Source organism: Epinephelus moara, chromosome 18 (genome assembly GCF_006386435.1).
Source record: "Epinephelus moara isolate mb chromosome 18, YSFRI_EMoa_1.0, whole genome shotgun sequence".
NCBI classification, from domain to species: domain Eukaryota; kingdom Metazoa; phylum Chordata; class Actinopteri; order Perciformes; family Serranidae; genus Epinephelus; species Epinephelus moara.
In genome coordinates, this window is record NC_065523.1 from 24,144,670 (window position 1) to 24,165,786 (window position 21,117).

General features: G+C 44.1%; 2 protein-coding genes across 10 annotated transcripts in view; both read left to right on the forward strand.

The window, feature by feature from the left end:
• crebbpb (CREB binding protein b) overlaps positions 1-8,275 on the forward strand; it is a 55,187-nt gene extending 46,912 nt beyond the window's left edge. For all 9 annotated transcript variants that reach the window (XM_050069495.1, XM_050069498.1, XM_050069499.1 and 6 more), the window contains exons 27-31: positions 6-171; positions 3,246-3,413; positions 3,665-3,826; positions 4,097-4,378; positions 4,895-8,275. In XM_050069495.1, coding sequence (XP_049925452.1) covers positions 6-171; positions 3,246-3,413; positions 3,665-3,826; positions 4,097-4,378; positions 4,895-7,258 — 3,142 coding nt within the window. In that variant the 3' untranslated portion in view covers positions 7,259-8,275. The remainder of the gene's footprint in view (positions 1-5; positions 172-3,245; positions 3,414-3,664; positions 3,827-4,096; positions 4,379-4,894) is intronic.
• A 2,338-nt stretch (positions 8,276-10,613) lies between these two features.
• Positions 10,614-21,117, forward strand: part of trap1 (TNF receptor-associated protein 1) — a 16,407-nt gene continuing 5,903 nt past the window's right edge. The window contains exons 1-13 of the mRNA XM_050069508.1: positions 10,614-10,816; positions 11,516-11,698; positions 11,783-11,865; positions 11,979-12,119; positions 16,537-16,608; positions 16,719-16,879; positions 16,996-17,105; positions 17,189-17,262; positions 19,217-19,372; positions 19,670-19,790; positions 19,961-20,030; positions 20,214-20,361; positions 20,473-20,658. Of these exons, the coding sequence (XP_049925465.1) occupies positions 10,693-10,816; positions 11,516-11,698; positions 11,783-11,865; positions 11,979-12,119; positions 16,537-16,608; positions 16,719-16,879; positions 16,996-17,105; positions 17,189-17,262; positions 19,217-19,372; positions 19,670-19,790; positions 19,961-20,030; positions 20,214-20,361; positions 20,473-20,658 (1,629 nt within the window). The 5' untranslated portion in view covers positions 10,614-10,692. The remainder of the gene's footprint in view (positions 10,817-11,515; positions 11,699-11,782; positions 11,866-11,978; positions 12,120-16,536; positions 16,609-16,718; positions 16,880-16,995; positions 17,106-17,188; positions 17,263-19,216; positions 19,373-19,669; positions 19,791-19,960; positions 20,031-20,213; positions 20,362-20,472; positions 20,659-21,117) is intronic.

Genomic DNA, 21,117 nt, shown 5'->3' on the forward strand with positions numbered 1-21,117 from the left:
CTCAGGTATGTGATGGGTCACATCTGGGCCTGCCCACCCAGTGAAGGAGACGATTACATTTTTCACTGCCACCCTCCCGACCAGAAGATCCCCAAGCCCAAGAGGCTCCAAGAGTGGTACAGGAAGATGCTGGACAAGGCTTTCGCTGAGAGGATCCTACATGATTACAAGGTCAGAAAATGATTGCATCGTCATGTCTTTGTGATGGCAGTGGGGTGCTTTGTCTCTCAACATTTTCTCATTTATAATTTACAATTTTGCCAGTAGATATAATTGTACAGAGATCAAGTCTGGGCGTCTGTTGAGATAAGGTGTCAGTCATTTATTTTTTAAATGAAAACTAATGAGTCTTCTCTAGAGTTTTATGATGTGTGAAAGTTTTCCAACTGGATGTGTTTAAGCAGCGACGTTCCACAAGCTCTCTCAGCTTTTTAAATATTTTAAAGAAACAAAAGTAAACTCACAAAATGTCAAGAAAGGTAATGATCATACTCGTGATTTTCTTATTGAAGAGAAAAACAAATGATACACCTTAGGAATTCAAGTTTCTCTATTTCACCAAGCTAAGAATAGCTTAACTGCCTTGGTAACTTATAGTACAAAACACTTCATTAACCTCAACAGAGACAAACTAAAACTCTTTCCACTGTTCCAACCATCACCAGTTCATGTTTAGTCAAAATAAACCATAAACTCATAAAGTTAGACATAAAGATATGCATGTCTCTCTCTCTGCTGTTGGTGTCCTCTTTGTGCTACTGCGTTAGCTCGCTGAGCAGGCCTGTTGCTGACTAGTCTCGCATTGCTAAACCTATCTCCACACTTCATTTTAGCACTGAGCTTTCTGCGTGCTGAGCCATCACTCCCCTGAGCAGTGGCTCTCACTTGTTCTGCAGATGCAGAGCTTTATATTAGCAAAATGAAATGACAAAAAACGCCCAAAAAACAACTGCCGATGCATTCAGCCGATAGTTTTCGTCCAGTCACCCAATCTAGTCAGCTCTACAGTAGGGGTGGGAATCTCCAGGCACCACATGATTAGATTCAGTTTCAATTCAAAGGGTAACTATTCAATAATAAAACGATAATCGATGCATCGCAGTGCATCAAAATGTTTAATCTCAGCACATGATTTATTTTTCTCTTTCTTTTAAACAATAGTAGATTGTATTTTTGGTGATCGATGATTAAATGAACAGATAATTTTACTTGCATACAGTGTGGCCCTTGTCCAGGTCCCTCTCCCCTTCAGCCCACCTCCATACCCTCACCTTTGAACCAGAGGGTGTCAGTCGGGTTGTATCCATCTATGGATGCTCACACTTGTCCATTGTGGGATATACATATATATGGGATATACGCACACCTGCGTAGGGTCCAGTGTTTGCATACCCTACTGTAATATTTCCCCTGAAACAGTATGCAATTCACCTTCTATTTAATAACATATGGTCTGCATCCTTTTTATTTTAAAAAGTAAACTGTATTGATGAATGAATGAATGAATCTGAAAGCACCTCAGCATCGGGGGGGCGGAGTGCTCCGCTGTAGCCGCTGTGTTATTTATGTTCTTATCGTGATGCATCTAAGAATCAATATTTCCCCCACCCCTACTCTACAGTAGGTTAAAATGTCACACTTAATATCAGTTTATTTTGGTTCAGTATTATGTATATAGTGATGTCTTGATAATTAAGCATCATAACAAGAGAGGGAGTGCTGTTTCCCTGCAGCCTCCTTCCTACGACTGCATCACGTCCGTACAACATCACAACCCTGAGTGTGATACTGCTTTTATACAACAGATCTACAGGTGCCTCATCATCCTCAGGTGAACTATGCAGGCGTCTTTACTTCCCATCGTCCTCTTGATGACCATATATAACTTGACTCAGATGTTATTTGTGAAAACATGGTCATCTCTGCAGTGCATAGTTTGTTATGACAACCATTAATGTAGGCTAATTAACAGTTAATGTAAGTATGTAAGAGTGATACATGCACACTTATAAATCCCAATGCTGCTGTACTTCATATCAGCACTCATGGAAACCTCATGTCCAGTCAGATTACTTGGTTGTAACTAACTTGTATAATTTTTGTTAACTATTTATTGGTGTTATTAACTTGCTGCTGCCTTTGGGTACCTCTCTCTAAAACTAAGTGTGTGAATGATAAATCACATTTGACATCATCTAATCTAACGATAATCTGATCTGAGAATAGCTTCATAGAGTTTAGGTCTTTGCACACTGAATCCGTTTTGTTCACGTGTTTTTTTAGTCCGTCACCTGAAAAAAATCATTCCACACAGAAACCGTTCACACTGAGTCTGATACGTTTTATTCTGTGTTGTGAAAATTTGCCATACAAGACACTTTTGCTCCTCTGCTCCTCTCCACAGGAGACACTGCCCGTGTCTTGCATTTGGCACCGCGGGTGAACAGGCTGAGCTGTCAATCTTTATCTGTCTGTGTCATCATCATCCTCCACCTGAGTATTATTATCTGACCTGTTGAAAGGAGGCTATCTGAGTTATGAAAGGATACTGTGTGACCTGTTCTTCTGTCTAGTGCGGGGTGTCCTGCTGCCACATTTTCTTGGCCCCGTTTTTGGTCAAACAGCTCTTTATAGGCTTTTGACAGATGCGAGAAAAACAACTTAAAAAACTTCTGAAAACTTACATGATGGACAAAAATGTCAGACGGAATAAAACGGACTCAGTCTGCAGAGGCCCTTACACTGAAACATAATGAGCCTAATCGGATGAACTTGTAAATTTAAAGTATTTAAGTATCCTAGACATTCCGATATCAACTGTTTTTACAATATTTATATTGTCTTTTAGGCCATTTTCTAAACCAGAGTATTAATATGATTTGAAACGTCCTTTTTATGTGTCTTCAAGACAAAGAGTTAGGAGCCTGTCACTGTGTCCAGTCCACAAGTGTGCAGTAAAGTGAGGCTCCCCCTTGTGTTTGATAGAGATTATTGCAAAACAAACTGAGAACAAAAACTGGAACTCTAAGTCAAGATAAAGTAAAATAATTTAGCTTTACAGTATGCTCCAGTAGGGCTTACTTTTTTTCCATATTTGTTTATGTTCATCGTAGTTGCAAAACGATCTCACGTTTGAGTTTGTTACGAAAATGCTGTTTTAAATTCAACTTTATGAAACTTGACATTATCTTCAAGAGCTGCCTCACTATCTCACCTGATGGAAGTCTTTTGCATCTTGTGTTTAGGACATTTTCAAACAGGCGACAGAAGACCGTCTGACCAGTGCCAACGAGCTGCCATACTTTGAGGGCGACTTTTGGCCTAACGTACTGGAGGAGAGTATCAAGGAGCTGGAGCAGGAGGAGGAAGAAAGGAAGAAGGAGGAGAACACTGCCTCCTCTGAGACGACAGAGGTGAGTTAGATGGATAGGTGGATTTGAGCATTTTGAAATGGGTTTCATGAAAGGAACGCTCTTGTTCGGCCAAAATCAACAGCCTGGCGCTGAGGCCTCTGCTTCACCCCAGATTTTATCATCCTCAAGTCCTCATTATATAAAAGCTTTCAGCAGCCATTCAGGCATTGTATAACCACTCAGCTTAATTGCATAACCCCATCTTGCCTGTTGTGCAGTCTCTCTCAATGTTCATGTCCGTCTATTTCAAGGGAGCCCAAGCTGACAGCAAGAATGCCAAAAAGAAGAATAATAAGAAGACCAACAAAAACAAGAGCAGCGTCAGCCGAGCCAACAAGAAGAAGCCTGGGATGCCGAATGTAGCCAATGACCTGTCCCAGAAGCTCTACGCCACCATGGAGAAACATAAGGAGGTGGGAAACCCGAACAGCTACAACAGATTTGTTTGCAATCCATTCCACATAATGAAGTTAACACTTGATACTTTAAACCATGCACATGCACATACACAGAACAGGTTTGTTCTCATTACTGTACTGCATATAGTTACATTAAGTAAGTACACCAGCACGCAGCGGGACTCTTTGGCTTAGATCTCATGTAGGAATTATTTCTGACATGGGATGGACAGGGAGTATGTTACAGCACACTTTGACTGTTTCTCCTCCCACTACTTTCTCTAGGTGTTTTTTGTCATCCACCTCCACGCCGGGCCAGTCATCAACACCCTGCCACCCATTATGGACCCCGACCCTCTGTTGACCTGCGACCTGATGGATGGCCGCGATGCCTTTTTGACTCTGGCCAGGGACAAGCACTGGGAGTTCAGCTCACTGCGAAGATGCAAATGGAGCACGATGTGTATGTTGGTAGAGCTGCACAACCAAGGCCAGGACCGCTTCGTGTACACCTGCAACGAGTGCAAGCACCACGTAGAGACTCGCTGGCACTGCACCGTCTGTGAGGTAGGGAGTAACGCCAATTTACCAACATGTTTTGAACTCCATAGCCCTTCTTACACTGCCTGTTCAAGGCGTAAATATCGTGCAGTTATTCTGCCTCTCCGTTCTTTATAAAAGGTACAATCACGGATTGGGGTCAGAGTTGCCTCACCTTTAAGCCGGCAGTGGAAGTAGTAACAGCATCATATCAATGTTTGTGTAAAAGGGACAGTAGGCAGGACCACAGGCAGGATACGCTGCAGACACGTGTTAAATGTCACACACTGTTGTGTTTTACACCATGCCCATTAAGCCTGTTTTGCTTCCACAATGCTGGCATGATATCTAAAATCACACACTTGGTCAGCATGATACAGCTGTCATTTGGTTCAGTGTAAAAATGCAAAGGTGGTGTAAAGAAGGGACTTTGTGGCGGTCCTATAGCACGATCTCTGTAAAAATGGCTACTGTCTGTTTCAATTTTGCATTAAATGTAAATCTTAACACAACTTTAATGTGGTCTTTCTTACCTTTCAACAGGACTACGACCTATGCATTAACTGCTACAACGCTAAGGGCCACGAGCACCAGATGGTGAAGTGGGGCCTGGGCATAGATGACGACAGCAATGGTCAGGGCGGAGAGGCCTCCAAGAGCCCTCAGGAGAGCCGTCGTCTCAGCATCCAGCGCTGTATCCAGTCCCTGGTCCATGCCTGCCAGTGCCGCAACGCCAACTGCTCTCTGCCTTCATGCCAGAAGATGAAGAGGGTGGTTCAACACACCAAAGGCTGCAAGCGGAAGACCAATGGTGGCTGCCCTGTGTGCAAGCAGCTCATCGCTTTATGTTGTTATCACGCCAAGCACTGTCAGGAGAACAAGTGTCCTGTTCCCTTCTGTCTCAACATCAAGCACAAACTCCGTCAGCAGCAGCTGCAGCACAGGCTCCAACAGGCTCAAATGATGCGCCGCAGAATGGCCACCATGGCTGGAAGGGGTATGCCCATGCCATCGCCACCTACCTCAGCTGCCCCCGACACCCCCAACTCTGTGCAGCAGCCTAATACACCCCAGACCCCCCAGCCCATGCCCAACCAGCCCCAACAACAACAACAACAACAACAACAACAACAACAACAACAGCAGCAGCCACCAAACCCTGCCAACATTGCCCAAGGCTTCCCCAACAATGGCCGCAGCAGCCAGCCACCAACACCAGTGCCGCAGGGCAAACCAGGGCCTCAGTCATCCCCTCTCCATCAGCAGCAGTCACCTCTGCCGAACATGCCACACCAACAGCCGCCTCAGCCACAGCCGCCGCCGCAACAGCAGCAGCAGCAGCAGCAGCAGCAACAGCAGCCGCTGCTGGCAGCCCTGAAGGTGGCCCGACAGATCGAGATGGTAGCCAAGGCGAAGCAACAGCAACAACAGCAGCAGCAGCAGAATTATGCCATGAACGGGATGCCCATGAACCACCCACGAATGATGGGGCCCATGCAGGGCCAGATGCAGATGATGCAGGGGCCACGGGGCCCCCAGGTGATGCAGGCTATGCAGCAGGGCCAGTGGGGTCCAGGGATGCAGAATCCCATGCAGAATCCCCAGGGTCCGCAGCCGCAGGTCCCTACACAACAAGGCCCCATGGCCCCTCAGCAGGCTCAGGGAAACCCCATGCCCCAGCAGGGCCCGCTCATGCAGAGGCCCATGATGCCCCAGCAGCAGGGTCTCCAAATGCCTGGGGTCATGCCTCCCCAGGGGCCCTCACAGCAGGGCATGACACCACAGCAGCAGAACATGCCACGGGGGATACCTGGTAACATCGCCCCGAGTGCCCTGCAGGAATTACTGCGCACCCTCAAATCTCCCAGCTCTCCCCAGCAGCAACAGCAGGTCCTCAACATCCTCAAGTCGAACCCCCACCTCATGGCCGCTTTCATTAAGCAGAGGACAGCCAAATACCAGGCCACACAGCCGCAGCAACAGCAACAGGCCCAGCAGCAGAACGCTCAGGCCATGCTGGGGACCCAGGCAGGAATGCAGGCCATGGCAGCCATGGCTAACCAGGTGCAGAGGCCAGTGATGGCACCTCAGCAGCAGCCTCCTCAGCAGGCAGGGCCCCAGGGCATGGCAACCATGGGCCCCCAGGGCCAGATGATGAATGCTGCTCAAAATGGCAATCCCCAACTGTACCGCAGACAGCAGCTGTTCAGGATGCAGCAGATGCAGCAGCAGCAGGCACAGCAGCAGCAGCAGGGAGGCATGCCCCAAGGCCACGGTCAGTTCCCACAGCAGCAGCCGGGGCCAGCAAGCTACTCCCAGCTCCGCATGCAGCAGCAAATGGCTATGCAAGGAGGTGGGGGGCCCATGGGACAACTCCCTCCCTCGACTCAAATGGGTCAACCTGGCATGGGCATGGACGGGCCCCAGAACCTCCTCCAGCAGCGCATGCTTCAGCAGCAACAGCAGCAGATGTTAAAGCAGCAGATGGGCTCTCCAGCACAGGCTAACTCCATGAGTCCACAACCTCACATGCTCCAAGGCCAAGCCCAGGGAGGAGCTCACTTACCTGGCCAGACAATGGCAAACACCCTGGGAAACCAAGTACGTTCCCCGGCCCCAGTGCAATCGCCCCGTCCGCCTTCGCAGCAACCCCCGCATTCCAGTCCCTCCCCGCGGATACAGCCCCAGCCCTCACCTCAGCACGGCGCCCTCCACTCCAGCTCTCCCCACCCGAGCCTCGGAGGCCCCATGTCAGGCTCCATAGAGCAGGGCCACATGGGAACACCAGAGCAGAGTGCCATGCTCCCGCAACTTAACACACCAAACAGAGGGGGGTTGAGTAATGACATGGGTATGGTGGGTGACACGACGGGAGACACGCTGGAGAAATTTGTTGAAGGATTGTAGCATTTCAGGACAGATGAAAGGCCTTGTTCTGTTTTCAGCTGAGAAATTTTTGTACGTGCTGATGTAAAAAGCTAAAAGAAATACAAACGAGTCATACGAGGCCTACAGACTGTGAACTTTCCTTAAACCAAGGGACTGCTTTTTCTTCCAACACAGAGAGTGATTTAATAATTGCTGTTGAAAAGAAGACAACAAAGACACAAAGAATATATTTTTGGTTCAGACCAGCCATGCAAGAATTTGCCCTGGTCTTTGTGTTGTTTTAATTTTGTTTTTCATTTGTTATGCTCTGGTATTGACTTTTTTAACAAAACTTCTCAAAACAAAAAATATTTCATTTTATTATTCAATTTTTTTTTTTTATTTTGTACCTTTGCAAAATTAATATCGTATTTGTGTTGAGAAGACTGTAAAATTGTTTGTCTGGGAATTTTTTGCCAGGTTTCACCTCTTGCTCAGTTTCTCTGTTCCTGGCTAATTTATTCTAATATGCCATTTTTCAAAAGGACTGCCTTTGGGAAAGCCTTAATTTCTTTCCTGTTTGCAGAGTCTATGGGAGATAAACGTATTTGTATAGATCTAGGAACTATTGCACACACCCAAACACAAAAGGCAGGTGTAAGAGAAGCCTGCATCGAAGCTTGTTAATGTTCACAGGTGCCGGAATGTTCTTTTTACTGGCCTGGGCCCAGTGTTTGTCTTGCAAATGTTTAAAAAGAAATGCTTTGTCTCTCCCTCAGTCAAAAGAAATTCTCATTATGTCCTGAACCTCTTTTGCCTGTGGCGGGAAAATTACTTGTTTGACTGCTGATTTGTGTTCAGAGAGAGTTTTGTGCATCATTTTCTCTCTTGCATTAAACTTGAATTGATGATGAACTGTTCTCTAATGTAAATCAAGCAGCTAGACAGTACTGTAAATATGCAGAAAATAAGAATGAAATCACTGTACAAACTTGGTTCAAATGGCTCATTTCGTACTTATATACCATATTGTTAAATAAACCTGTGTGCCACAGACTCTGCTTCTGTTGTGGTCAGCGTTGGGATTGCAACCAATGCTTTGTTTTAGTTATTAATTGATCTGCTGATTATTTTTTTCTCAGTAATTCAATCAATTACACTAGAAGACACTAGAAAAAGTAAAAAAAAAATCAGTCATCACATAGTCTTAGAGTTAAAGTGATCTCTTCTTTGGTCTGACAAATGCCAAGCAGTTCTGTGCACTGTAATGTTGTGAGCCAAGGAATAATAATAATACAGAGTTTACAAAGTGCTTTGACAAACAAAGCAAAGCAGAGGTAAGACACCCCAAAGGCAATATAACAGAGTAACAGAGTACCCCGTTAGTACTCTGGAGTATAACGGCGTAATGCTGGACTAAGGCAAGAAAGGAACTGCAGTAAAATAGTGACAAGACGCAAAAACATGTTGAAAAGAAGGCCGATGACAAACTGAGATGAAATCGATGGAAAAATGTACCAATAAAAGTAACAATAAGGCACAATAATGAAAATAATTATGATTAAGACATAATAAAATGATAAATAAGATAAGAGGACAACATCACATGAAGGAAAAAGCAACTTTCCACATTTGAGAAGCTGGAGCCATCAAGTGTTTCACATTTTTGCTTGAAAAAAATTAATCAGGTATCAAAATAGACAGAAAATGAATCTGTAATTATCAGTTAATCTAACTTGCTCCAGTCAGCGTCATATGTAGATAAAAACGTATGAACATACAGAAATGAAACAGGGTGTCTGTAGATATTTAGATAAGTCCTAATGTCTCAAAAAGTCCTCAACTTGTCTTCAAATCCATATTTTAATTTCTCTATGTCAAAATAAGTCAAGCTCCTCTGCGTGAAGCTCCTCTGCGTGAAACTCCATATTTCTGATATTCCAAATCTTTAAACCCACTACTGACCTTATAGAGTCGTTTACTTCATACCTGCACTAACCTGCTGGCAAAATGTAGATGAACGTAACTCAGTCTAATAACCAGATTCCCACATACCTTTGCATAAGGACCACATATACACCACTTACCATCATACTGACCTGCATTGCTTGAATAAGAAAAAGACGATTTGTCCAAAATTCAGTCTTAAAGGAGAACAGCACCTAAATTAAGAAGTCCAATATGTTCTTGGAAAGTTCAGACAGTGTTTGTGAGCATGAGCTACTCACTCTCAAAGCCAGAAACCAGAGAAGTAGGTCTCAAACTTGTGATGTCATTGGGTATAAAGTCTGGAGCTACTCTATCGACAATGAAGGAGTGCGTCTGTTTTCTTTTTTTAAACCAAATTAGCTTTATCCTATTGTAGTACTCAGAACATTCCCCTGGGTGCTCTCATACTCCTACCTCTGGTTCTTGAACCAGTTCTGGAAAGGATTCTTGGGACCTTGGTGCTGTCTAGCGAACCAGCCCGCGTATTCACCAGTTTTGTGCAGAAACATTGTCATCAATGGGGAGGGCATTGCACAGTGCATAACAGAAGTTAACAGTGGTAGCAAAATTGCGGAGTACATCGATTACTAGCAAACTTCTGTTCTGTTATTACAGATATTTTTTTTAACCCATACAACAAGCATGAACCAACTACTGCACGCTCTTTTTCGTCTGACCATTTCTCACTTGACTTCTCCATCCTCTCTTTCCAACCAGTAGAGTAAGACACGCTCAATGTCATCACAGCTTCCTCAGGTGAAGTAAAACCTGCTATTTTTGGGGTTCCAGCTGAAAACCAACTTTTAAGGTTTTTTTTTTTTTTTTTCCTAAATGTGCTGAACAGTTCAAAATTAGACGCGGTAACCGAAATGGAGCATGTTGGCGGAAAAGGGGTATCTGTGTAATCTAGAACATCTTTTCCAATTCATTGTCTGTGTCTGTGTATACATTTTAAAAATTAGCAGATGTACCCTTTAAATTTGGCTTTAAATGACCTTTAAAAGTCTATATAAGCATTAAATTTAAGTGATACCTTTAGACACCTTGTGAAATATTTAGTATTTTGTTTTATTTCATAATTAAGATGACCACTGTTGGACTTATAGACTGTAAATGTGTATATAGGCGTGCCATAAGTCTTGTATACGTTTGTAGTTTGACCTATAGACATGAATAGGGTTTGACCTTGAAGGGCAAATTAAGAACTGAAATTAATCCTCGTTGAATAATAAAGAAGGCTACTAATTATACAGTTAAAGTGATACACATGCTAATAGCGGGACTTTTAATACGTAGAAACGAAATTAAACGGTTCACTTACATACTTTTTAATTTTGCATAATTTCCACTTTTCGCCGGGCAGTGTAACGGACGCTCTGCTGACGTCATCACAAAGCGCCGTCTTGGGTCCTGTCTCTGTTACAGTCGTCCGGCGTGTGTTTCTCGGTCAGTCGACCTGTCTCGTCCCCTTCTCTGTCACCAACATGTCCCGCTGCCTCGCGCTGGCCCGGTTCGCCCTCGGTTCCTCTCAGAGGGCCAACACACGGCTGTTAACGACATGTGCACGAGGGCTGAGCAGCCGAATCACCTCGCGCTCCTTCACCGGAGGTAAGCTAGTTGTGTTTGTTAGCTGGACGAGTTAGCCTAGACGGCTAGCTGACAGCAGCAAGATCACAGCCATGTAAACTCAGCTGCGGCTACATGTTACATCGCCTATCCCAGCTGACATGGGGTAAGAGGTGGGGTACACCCTGGACAGGTCACCAGACTATCACAGGGCTGAAACACAGAGACAGACAACCATTCACACTCACATTCACACCTACAGGCAATTTAGTGTCACCAGGTAACCTGCATGTCTTTGGACTGTGGGAGGAAGCTGGAGTACCTGGAGAAAAAAAGAAAACAGATTAAAAATAACACTTTGGTGTGTAAAAACAGAGGAAATAAAAGACAGCACCAAAGAAATTAAAACTCAGCTAACATGAGGAAAAGCTCTCAACTAAAAGTATGTTTTAAGAAGATCACTGACTCGGCCGACCTGATTTCCTCTGCCAGATTGTTCTAGAGGCTTGGAGCCTTGACTGCAGATGCTCCGTCACCTTTAGTTTTCATCCAGGCTTTTGAAACAGACAAAAGACCTCTGCCCGAGGACAGAAGTCAAGGTTACTCTTGTGTGTGTCAGACTTGGTGAATAGTGTGTCTTGGTTAGTGTAGCCTTCTGTTAGACATCCAAAAAAGACAAGAATGCCAGTGCCACAGCCTCCTTGTGAAGCAGCCCCACCTGCTGACCCCTCCTGTCATCAGACCTGCAGGTTGGACAGCTGCAGAGGTGGAGCAGTCGGCCCAGGGTGTGGAGCTCCCAGCGGTCGTGCCTCGGCTTCACCCAGCAGTCTTACTACAGCACCCAGGAGGCTGAGAAAGAGCCTGAGAAAGAGCCTGAAGAGGAGCCTCTGCACAACATCATCAGCGATACGGAGTCTGTACAAGGTGCTGTGACAGCCGCAGACATACTTCTCCATGATTTGAGAGATTAAAATGATTTTAATGTTGCTCTACTCCTGATTCATGCAGGAAGTTCATCCAAACATGAATTTCAGGCTGAGACGAAAAAGCTGCTGGACATTGTTGCCAGGTCTTTGTACTCTGAGAAAGAGGTAAGAGAATTTATGAGAGAGAGAAAGAGAGAGCGGTAAATCTACGACTTAGCTAGACTGACGTTTCAGAATATTGATTAACAATAGTGGTTTTCTCTTCCACATTCCACCAGGTGTTCATCAGGGAGCTGATCTCCAACGGCAGTGACGCCCTGGAAAAGCTGCGCCACAAACTGATGACAGCAGGTGGTGCAACGGCTCAGATGGAGATCCACCTGCAGACCGATAGTGCCAAGGGCACCTTCACCATTCAGGTACAACCATGACTCAGCCCTATCTTGATTTTCATATAAACATACAACATTAGAGCCCTTCTCCACAACAGGAACTAAATGTGTGTAGGTCCAGGTTCTCACCAGTAGTAGGGGAGAAGGGGGAGTTAGAAGATAGAAATGAAAAGATGGCCCAGAAGAAAGTCACAATAACTATGAAGTAGTTTGATGCTCTCGAAACCATTTTGCGTAATGGACTGACCAAGTATGACTCCAGTTTTCACCTAGTTTAAGATTTTTAAGGGCTTTTTGCCTTTATGACAGGACAGGTAGAGAGAGACGATAAAGTTGGGTTGAAAATGAGGATGACACGCAGCACAGGGCCGCAGGTTGGAAACGAACCTGGGTCGCTGCAAGGACTCAGCCTACATGGGCCGCACACTCCACCTGTTGAGCTAGAGGTCACCCCAGTTGTCACGTCGTTTTGTGTGTAGAATCGATGCGGTGAACACGACTGTGCTGCTACTGGAGACGCCACAGCTTCACCACCTTCACATGTGGATTGTGTATATTGGCAACATCTGGAAATAAAGCCAGTGACGGCTCTCGCAGAATCATCATCCTTAAAGCAATAACAAAGCTTAAATAAATAAATTGTGTTGACCTATCAAACTTAAATTTTAAAATGATATCGCAGGGTGGGCGGTGCCACTGATTGTCACTATAATTTTGGCGAGGTGTGAAGCAGTCAGTCTGACTGCTGTAAACATATACATACTGAGGTGACACTCGCTAATGCACAGAAATGAGCCCTCTGATCAATGGTTCTCAACTGAGCCATTGATCAGAGGGCTCATTTCTGTGCATTAGCGTCATGAGGTGTTTTGCATTGCCCATGTATGGTTGAATGTGGGAGTGTAGAGAGCGGGATATGAGGCTGATCCACATGTGGACAATGCCAAGTTGATTTGGGATTTATAGAAGGAAGTTGTGTGCTGGAAGTCGTATGCACGCTTTTATAAATCAGAATAGTTTTTTGGCTTTAACGTCTGTTCACTGGTTTCTGCAGAACAGTGTAAATACAGTAAAGAACAAAAACACAATACAAACAGCATATACACTACAGCAGGTTCAGTTACAGTTCAGTTATAATACAATCTTTTGCCACAGCCCGACTCTGTTCGATTAGATCTCCAAATATAGTGTGACTTGAGTCCACCTTTGAAAAGTGTCCATTTTCATTTGCAGACTTGCTGTCATTGTGTAAACCATTTTGAGTCTCTGCTACCACTGGGTTACAGTTGGTGGTTTCTTGTCTCTCCAGTTCATTGTTGTCATTTTCTTGGCAATCAGTATGAGTATCCTCCGTACATACGTCTGACCCTTGTTATAACCAAAGATACTTGATTACTACAAGATGGCCCACCTACAATATACCCCCATTGTATGAAATGATATACATTTCCGGTCTCCTAAGTAGGCGTTGTCCCCCGTAGCCCAATCAAAGACAAGTATCCCCAGCCTCGCTTGGTTATCGTAGATTAGCTGGGCTAACCGTTAGCCGTTAGCTGTGTCTGTAATAACTCAGTAACTCAATAAACGGTCCGTGAAAATTTTTTTTTTTCCAATGGATATCTTAGTTACAACATGATTGAGCTAGCAAAGCAGTTTTGTGTTGCTGTGTGTGGTATTTTTTCAGTTTTGGGAAATCACGATGTCTAGAAAGCATCAGCTGACAGGGACAGCTAACAAGCTAACATCAGGACGTCATCTGTTAAAAGCAGAGATGGGACCAAGTCACACATGTGCAAGTCTCAAGTCTTAACCTTCAAGTCTCAAGTAAGTCCCAAGTCATTTTTTCTTGGGCAAGTCAAGTCAAGTCAAGTCACAGGTTAAGTCAAGTCAAGTCCTGTAATAGGTCAAGTCCAAGTCACCTTATTATTGTAATTTTACCTGCAGAATCTGATCTTAATAAAGTGAAAAGACAAGATATAAGTAACTGTCAGTAAACATTAACTTCATCGCTGCAATGTTTACTTTGCAGGGATGACCCCCATGCGTGCGCGCACACACACAAACACAAACCAAGGCAGCGGCCAAAATCACCCATTTCGCTCATTTAACCCTGTGTTGCTCGTTCATAAAACGTACAGCCGGTCTTGTGATGAATCGGTCGGAATGTTCGCTCACGTTTTCTGGGGTTAATTCAGATTCAGATTCAGATTCAGAATACTTTATTAATCCCCGGGGGGAAATTGTTTTTGTTNTTTCTGGGGTTAATGTTAGCAAATAAATTAAAAAACAAGTTCCACCAAACCGACCCACCACCCCACCCCACCCCTGTATCGTATCAAGCTAACGTTAGCTAACTACCAACTAACCAGATAATATTAGCTAATTGACAAGCACTTCCTGGGCAGAATGGCTCTTCAAATGACGAACAAAGTTTGAAGTTGTCACCTGGCTGTCCAAGATGTTTATGCCGCATGTCTTGCACTGTGCTGTTCGTCTTTTGCCGTAATAATGGTAATTCCGAAAGCCGAAGACGATGACTCTCGGTACCCCTCCTGCTGACATGTTGATGCCTATCTGATATAAGAGGGCCTGTTTCTCCAATAAACACGTAAGGTACATAGAGAGGGCATGACTGATTGACAGGGTAGTGATCCAATCATGACAACGCCATTCTCAGCCTGCACTCCTACTGGGTAATCAACATTATTTTTCAAATTAATTTATTAATTTTATATTCTAACCGAAAACATGATGTGAATAACACTCAAGTAATTCAAGTCATCGTGTCTCAAGTCAAGTCTCAAGTCTTTTATTTTTTGTCAAGTCAAGTCACAAGTCATCAAAACAGCGACTCAAGTCAACTCGAGTCCAAGTCACAATGACTCGAGTCCCCATCTCTGGTTAAAAGCCTCCCGTTGTCAGATACGACATGAAACTACTCCACTTAGCTCAATCATGTTGTAACTAAGACATCCGCTGGAAAAAAATATTTTTAGTAATCCAGTATCTTTGGTGAAACTGCACTGATTTCAGCACCTGAGAGGAGATACCTGTTGCCAGATCTCGCGAGAGTGTGTTGTTGAGACAGAGACAGGTCTTGAACAAAGTAAATTTTCTCCTGATTTGTCCGTCTGAAATTTGCCATTTTGGTGTCAGAATGTTCTGAAGATATGTGGCTTGTGATAAATGGGTCCAATATCTGCTTCCGTAACTATGGGGTGAAAGAATCGGCCATAATCTGTAATCACATTCATTTCTCCCACTGAAGTTAATGGACTCAGGACTTGCTGTTAGTCTCCTAAAGGGGCGTGGTGGTCGCGAACCCCACGTGACACTGATACAGCAAACTGACTCGCAGTGGACTGTCTTGGTTTATCCACCCTCTTTGCTATAACTATCTTTGGGTATAACTGACGGGACATCTACCTCCATGATTTCTTTCTTAACGCTTCCCCAGAAACCCTGAATTATTGGGCAGTCCCAAAAAATATGCGTGTGATCCCCAATTTTCCCACAATTTCTCCAACACAATGCCACTGAGGTTTCTTTCATGTTTGACGAGATGATGAGAGGGGTATTAGAATGTCACTCTTTCCATAATTGACGATTGAGTCCTGTATGACAGTTTGCACATGGATCTTCCCATATATTATCGTCAACTATAGTATTTAACTCTAATTCCCATGTTTCCGTAATGTTCCAGGTATTTTGTGTGACATCATTTAGAAGTCTTGAACATATGAGATAAATGTTTTTTACTTGGAAAGCATTTTTCTGCGATACTGATCAAATATTCTTCTATGTGATTTGGGCTTTCGCTGACCATCTCTCCTTCGTTATGACTTGTGATATAGTGTTGTATTTGGAAGTACCTGTACGAATCATTTGGCGGGAGTGCAAACTGTTTTTGAAGTTGGGATTTTTTTTATTTATTTTTTTCTTACACCTGTCCAAACCTTCAGAGTGTTTTTTATCCATTCATTTTCAATTCAGATTTCCACAATTGAAGCAGCAGTTTTCTTGCTTGCAGCGTGGACAGAGAGATGACCTGAGCTTCATACCCATCCTGCACTCTACCTGGCTCACCCAGCCCAAATAGCGTGGTTAAATGAGCAGGAGGAAACATCAAAGTCAAAGAAATGAATTCTTCCTGCCACTTTTCCTTCAATGGTTTTGATGATGGGTATTTTAACTTGTGTACTCTTGTGTACACACACACACTTTTGTTGTAGATCCTGTGCACTGCTTGATAAATGAGACCCCTGGTTTGTAAAAACAGGAAAAGAAACGCAAGTAAGAACCAGGTTACCGCAGTGAAAGACTGCTTCTGGTGAACTCTGGCTCCCAGTCTGTGTCTGAGTTAGAGTGCCACCTGGTGGATGAATATTTAACAGCAAGAGATGACGGGTTTTATGAGTGACTTGGTTCCTCTGTGCTCTACCAGGACACAGGAGTGGGGATGAACCAAGAGGAGCTGGTGGCCAACCTGGGGACTATCGCCCGCTCTGGCTCCAAGGTGAGTTTCCTCCACAGACCTCCATCAGTTTATATCTACGAATGTCACACTTGTGTTAATAATGTTCCTCCTCACTCTGTCATGATAATCATCTCTTCCCCACTCTGCAGGCTTTTTTGGATGCCCTGCAGAACCAGGCGGAGGCCAGCAGCACCATCATTGGTCAGTTTGGGGTGGGATTCTACTCTGCCTTCATGGTGGCCGACCGTGTTGATGTGTACTCCCGGTCCGCTGAGCCTGACGCACCTGGATACAAGTGGTCCTCAGATGGGTGAGAGGCAGAGACGGGATGTGAATGATAGAAATTAAGGAGTCTTTTATTTCAACATCAAGAGTTGGAGAAGAGAAATGACTGTGACGCAATGTGATCCTCGTTGTCTTCCTCAGCTCTGGAGTTTTTGAGATCGCTGAAGCCGCTGGTGTCCAACAGGGAACAAAGATTGTACTGCACCTCAAAGACGATTGCAAGGAGTTTTCCACTGAGGACAGAGTTAAAGGTATAACTGCTGGAGCTGCTTCTGCAACTGCAGCAATAACACACATTAGTTCATGTGCTGACAAGCTGTTGTTTCGCTTTCAGAGGTTGTAACAAAGTACAGCAACTTTGTCAGCTTCCCCATCTTCCTGAACGGACGGAGGCTCAACACTCTGCAGGTGAGCTTCTCACATTCTGTTGTCTTCATACAAAGAACTCTCAAAATTCAGATGATTCATGGTATGAATACAGGAGAACTAATACAGGAGAACTCTGCTCGACCAGTGCAGCTGTTTTTCAACAGCAAGTTCTGTAAGACAAAAAACAATCCTAACCCTGAACGCTGCATCACCACATAATAAAACCAACCAAATTGTGGGTGCAGAAGCAGAGTGTGTCGTCTCATCTCAACAACCACATCATTCCATTGTCAATAGTTTTTAACCAAACACGTCACTTGTATTGGACATCAGAACTGGCTGAGGTTGGCTTTTGAAGCAGTTTGTAAATGTCATTCATTTGTAAAATTGAGTCTATAACCTATGTTATTTGACGAGACCTCGGCCTCTGCAGACGTCACTTCTAAATACCTGTGGTTAAATGCTAATTTTCAATACTATAGGTTAGATTAAGTACAACAGTAAATCATCAGACATCGTTTTAACATTGGTATACAAACACAGTACTCCTGCTTATCCACCTTTGTGATGACGTTCATCAACTGCCAGACAAAGGGCACTTTCTGTCCCTCCAGTCTAAAAACCTCAAATGGATTTATCTTTGATTTGAGTTTCCTTTCAGCACATACTTTCGCAATTTTGTGTGTAATTTTGTCAGTTTTTAGAATACAGTGCAGTGGTTAGCATTGTCACCTTGCAGCAAGAGGGTTTCTGGTTCAAACCCAGGGTGGGGGTACCCCTCTGTGTGGAGTTTGGGTTTTCTCCGGTTACAAAGAAACGCAGGTTAGGTTAATTGGTGACTCTAAATTGTCCGTAGGTGTGAATGGTTGTCTGTCTCTATGTGTCAACCCTGTGATAGTCTGGTGACCTGTCCAGGGTGTACCCTGCCTCTTGCCCAATGTCAGCTGGGATAGGCTCCAGCTCCCCCGCGACCCCTAACAGGATAAGCTGTTACAGAGAATGAATGAATGAATGAATTAGTATTTTTTATTGCTTTTCCATTACAGGAACATCACACACACAAAATAAAAAAACCATAAAAGATTTGGATCGCCCAGTCTCACAAACCTCTTCATTCCTGTAACATACTCCATGATTCTTGTCGTTAACATGTGTCTATCGCCAGTTTCTCCTATTTCTCTCGACATCACTCCTCCTAAACTCTAATCCTATGAGTTCAGTATCATGTTTTATTCACAATTTACAGCCATTCATCTTGTGTTGTTGGTTCACCTTTGTACCCTCTCTGGGTAATGTGATATGACAGCCCAGAATTGTGAAATAGCAACATGAAAATTTCCCCAAAACTGTACAATTTCAACTTTCAATGGTACATATTAATTGCCCCAACACTTCTCCAACATGGTTTTGCTGTAGACAGGTATTTGCTCTTAATTTTTGGTGTAATAAAGAATCTAAATGTATTTTTCTCTCCAAGTATGTGAGGATGTTGTAGACTGTGTTCTTCAAATATGCAACCATTCATCCTCTGTAACATTCACACCTAGTTCTTTCTTGTATTTCAGCTTTAAATGTTGTTTCCTTTATCTCCAGTAGTTGCTGATACAGTGTGGATGTTATTCTATATTTCTTTGAGGTGTAAACTCCAATTTTAGTTCTAAGTATTCCATTTTTATCTAAATTTACATTGTGCTTTATTTCTCTGTCGTAAAAGCCCCTTAATATTAATTGAAATAGACTGACCTCTTTCTCTAATCTGCTTTCTCACTAGATTATAGAATATATTTCTACCAAGGTGGACGTTCTAAAAAAGCAAAGGAAAATTCTGCCCCTGCCATGATCCTTAAATAAATGCTTATTGACTGTTGATTATGCAGCCTGAGCTGAAGAATAAGTCAAGTTTAGCATCACTAATAAGAGATACTTAGAATTTTAAGTACGTGTTATATTTTTCCTTTTTAATAATTGTTGTTTGACCTCTGTTTCCCATCAGGCCTTGTGGATGATGGAGCCTAAGGAGATTAGTGACTGGCAGCACGAGGAGTTCTACCGTTACGTCGCCCAGGCCTACGACAAGCCCCGCTACACGCTGCACTACCGCGCTGACGCCCCTCTTAACATCCGCAGCATCTTTTATATCCCTGAAGCGGTGAGCAGCTTTTTTAAGTTTGTTTGCAGTGTGTTTTTTTGTGCGCACAGACACCTAACTTAAAGTGTACTGGATTTTTAGTGCCTGTCTAAGGGGAATGTTTCTCTTTCACATCAGATAATCTGGGATTTAAACTAGCATCTCTCCACGCCCTAATTCTGTCACTTGCATTTAACAACTTCTAAAAATGTCAAACTGTGTTAAAGATCATGTTCCCTTCCCTAACAGCTCATGGTTTCAGTGGCAGTGAGTATATATGACACTGGGTTTTATTAAGACGCGTTTATTCGTCAACAGAAGCCGAGCATGTTTGACGTGAGCAGGGAGATGGGCTCCAGCGTGGCTCTGTTCAGCAGGAAGGTCCTGATCCAGACCAAAGCGACTGACATCCTGCCCAAGTGGCTGCGCTTCCTCCGAGGTCTGGATCCTCCCGAGTGCCTCCACCCACTCCTGGTGGAGCTGCTTGTTTTTACTCCACTAGATGCACAATCTTGTAGTTGGAATAGATAGAGTTTTACACTTTTAATTCTTTGGTGCTGAGCTAAACAGTGTGTGTGTGTGTGTGTGTGTGTGTGTGTGTGTGCGCAGGTGTGGTGGACAGTGAGGACATCCCGCTGAATCTGAGCAGAGAGCTGCTGCAGGAGAGCGCCCTCATCAGGTACAATGCTAGTTTTGCATAGTTGACTGTAATTTGTTGGGTTTGTTTTCTGTGTTTAGGGTATGATCACTTCTCTTTCACCACCATGTTTGGCGGCTACTCTTTATCCTAAAAACCTACATGTTCAGGAACATTTACTCAGAATGCATTTCAACCGGTTAATTTTTGCACCTCCGGCTTCAGGAAGCTCCGTGACGTTTTGCAGATGAGGGTGATCCGCTTCCTGCTGGACCAGAGCAAGAAGGAGCCGGAGAAGTACAACAAGTTCTTTGAGGACTACGGCCTCTTCATGAGGGAGGGCATCGTCACCACACAGGAACAGGACGTCAAGGTGATTTTGAGAGCGCCTTTTTACAAACGTGGCCAACCTTAAAAGCAGCAGAAATATGGTATCTTTGATGTGATTGCAGCACTGTTTACCCTCCATGTTGTCTCTGCACAGGAGGATATTGCGAAGCTGCTGAGGTTCGAGTCGTCTGCTCTGCCGGCGGGCCAGCACACCAATCTGATTGAGTACTCCTCCCGCATGAAGGCCGGCACACGCAACATCTACTACCTGTGCGCCCCAAACCGCCATCTTGCAGAGCACTCTCCTTACTATGAGGCCATGAAAAAGAAAGACATGGAGGTGAGAGAGTGGCAGCGATCATAATGTGATGAGTGTTGAGAAATCAATTTGCTGAAGTGATTTGCAACATAACAAAAGTTCTAGAAAACATATACCCTGCAACACCTCAGAGTGCGGCTTAAAACATTAAAGGGATAGTGCACCCAAAAATGAAAATTCATCCATTATCTACTCACCCATATGCCGATGGAGGCCCTGGTGAACTTTTAGAGTCCTCACATCCCTTGCGGAGATCGGCGCAGCGAGCAGCCAGCACACCTAATGGTAGGCGGCGCCCCAGACTAACGTCCAAGAACACAAAATTGAATCCACAGAGTATCTCCATACTGCTCATCCATAGTGATCCAAGTGTGCTGCAGCCACAACATAAAAAGTTGTTTCGAAAAACATCATATGAACTCTGTTTTTAGCCTCATTGTAGCCTGTAGCTCTGACTGCTTCTCTGTGCTCCGCGTTCAC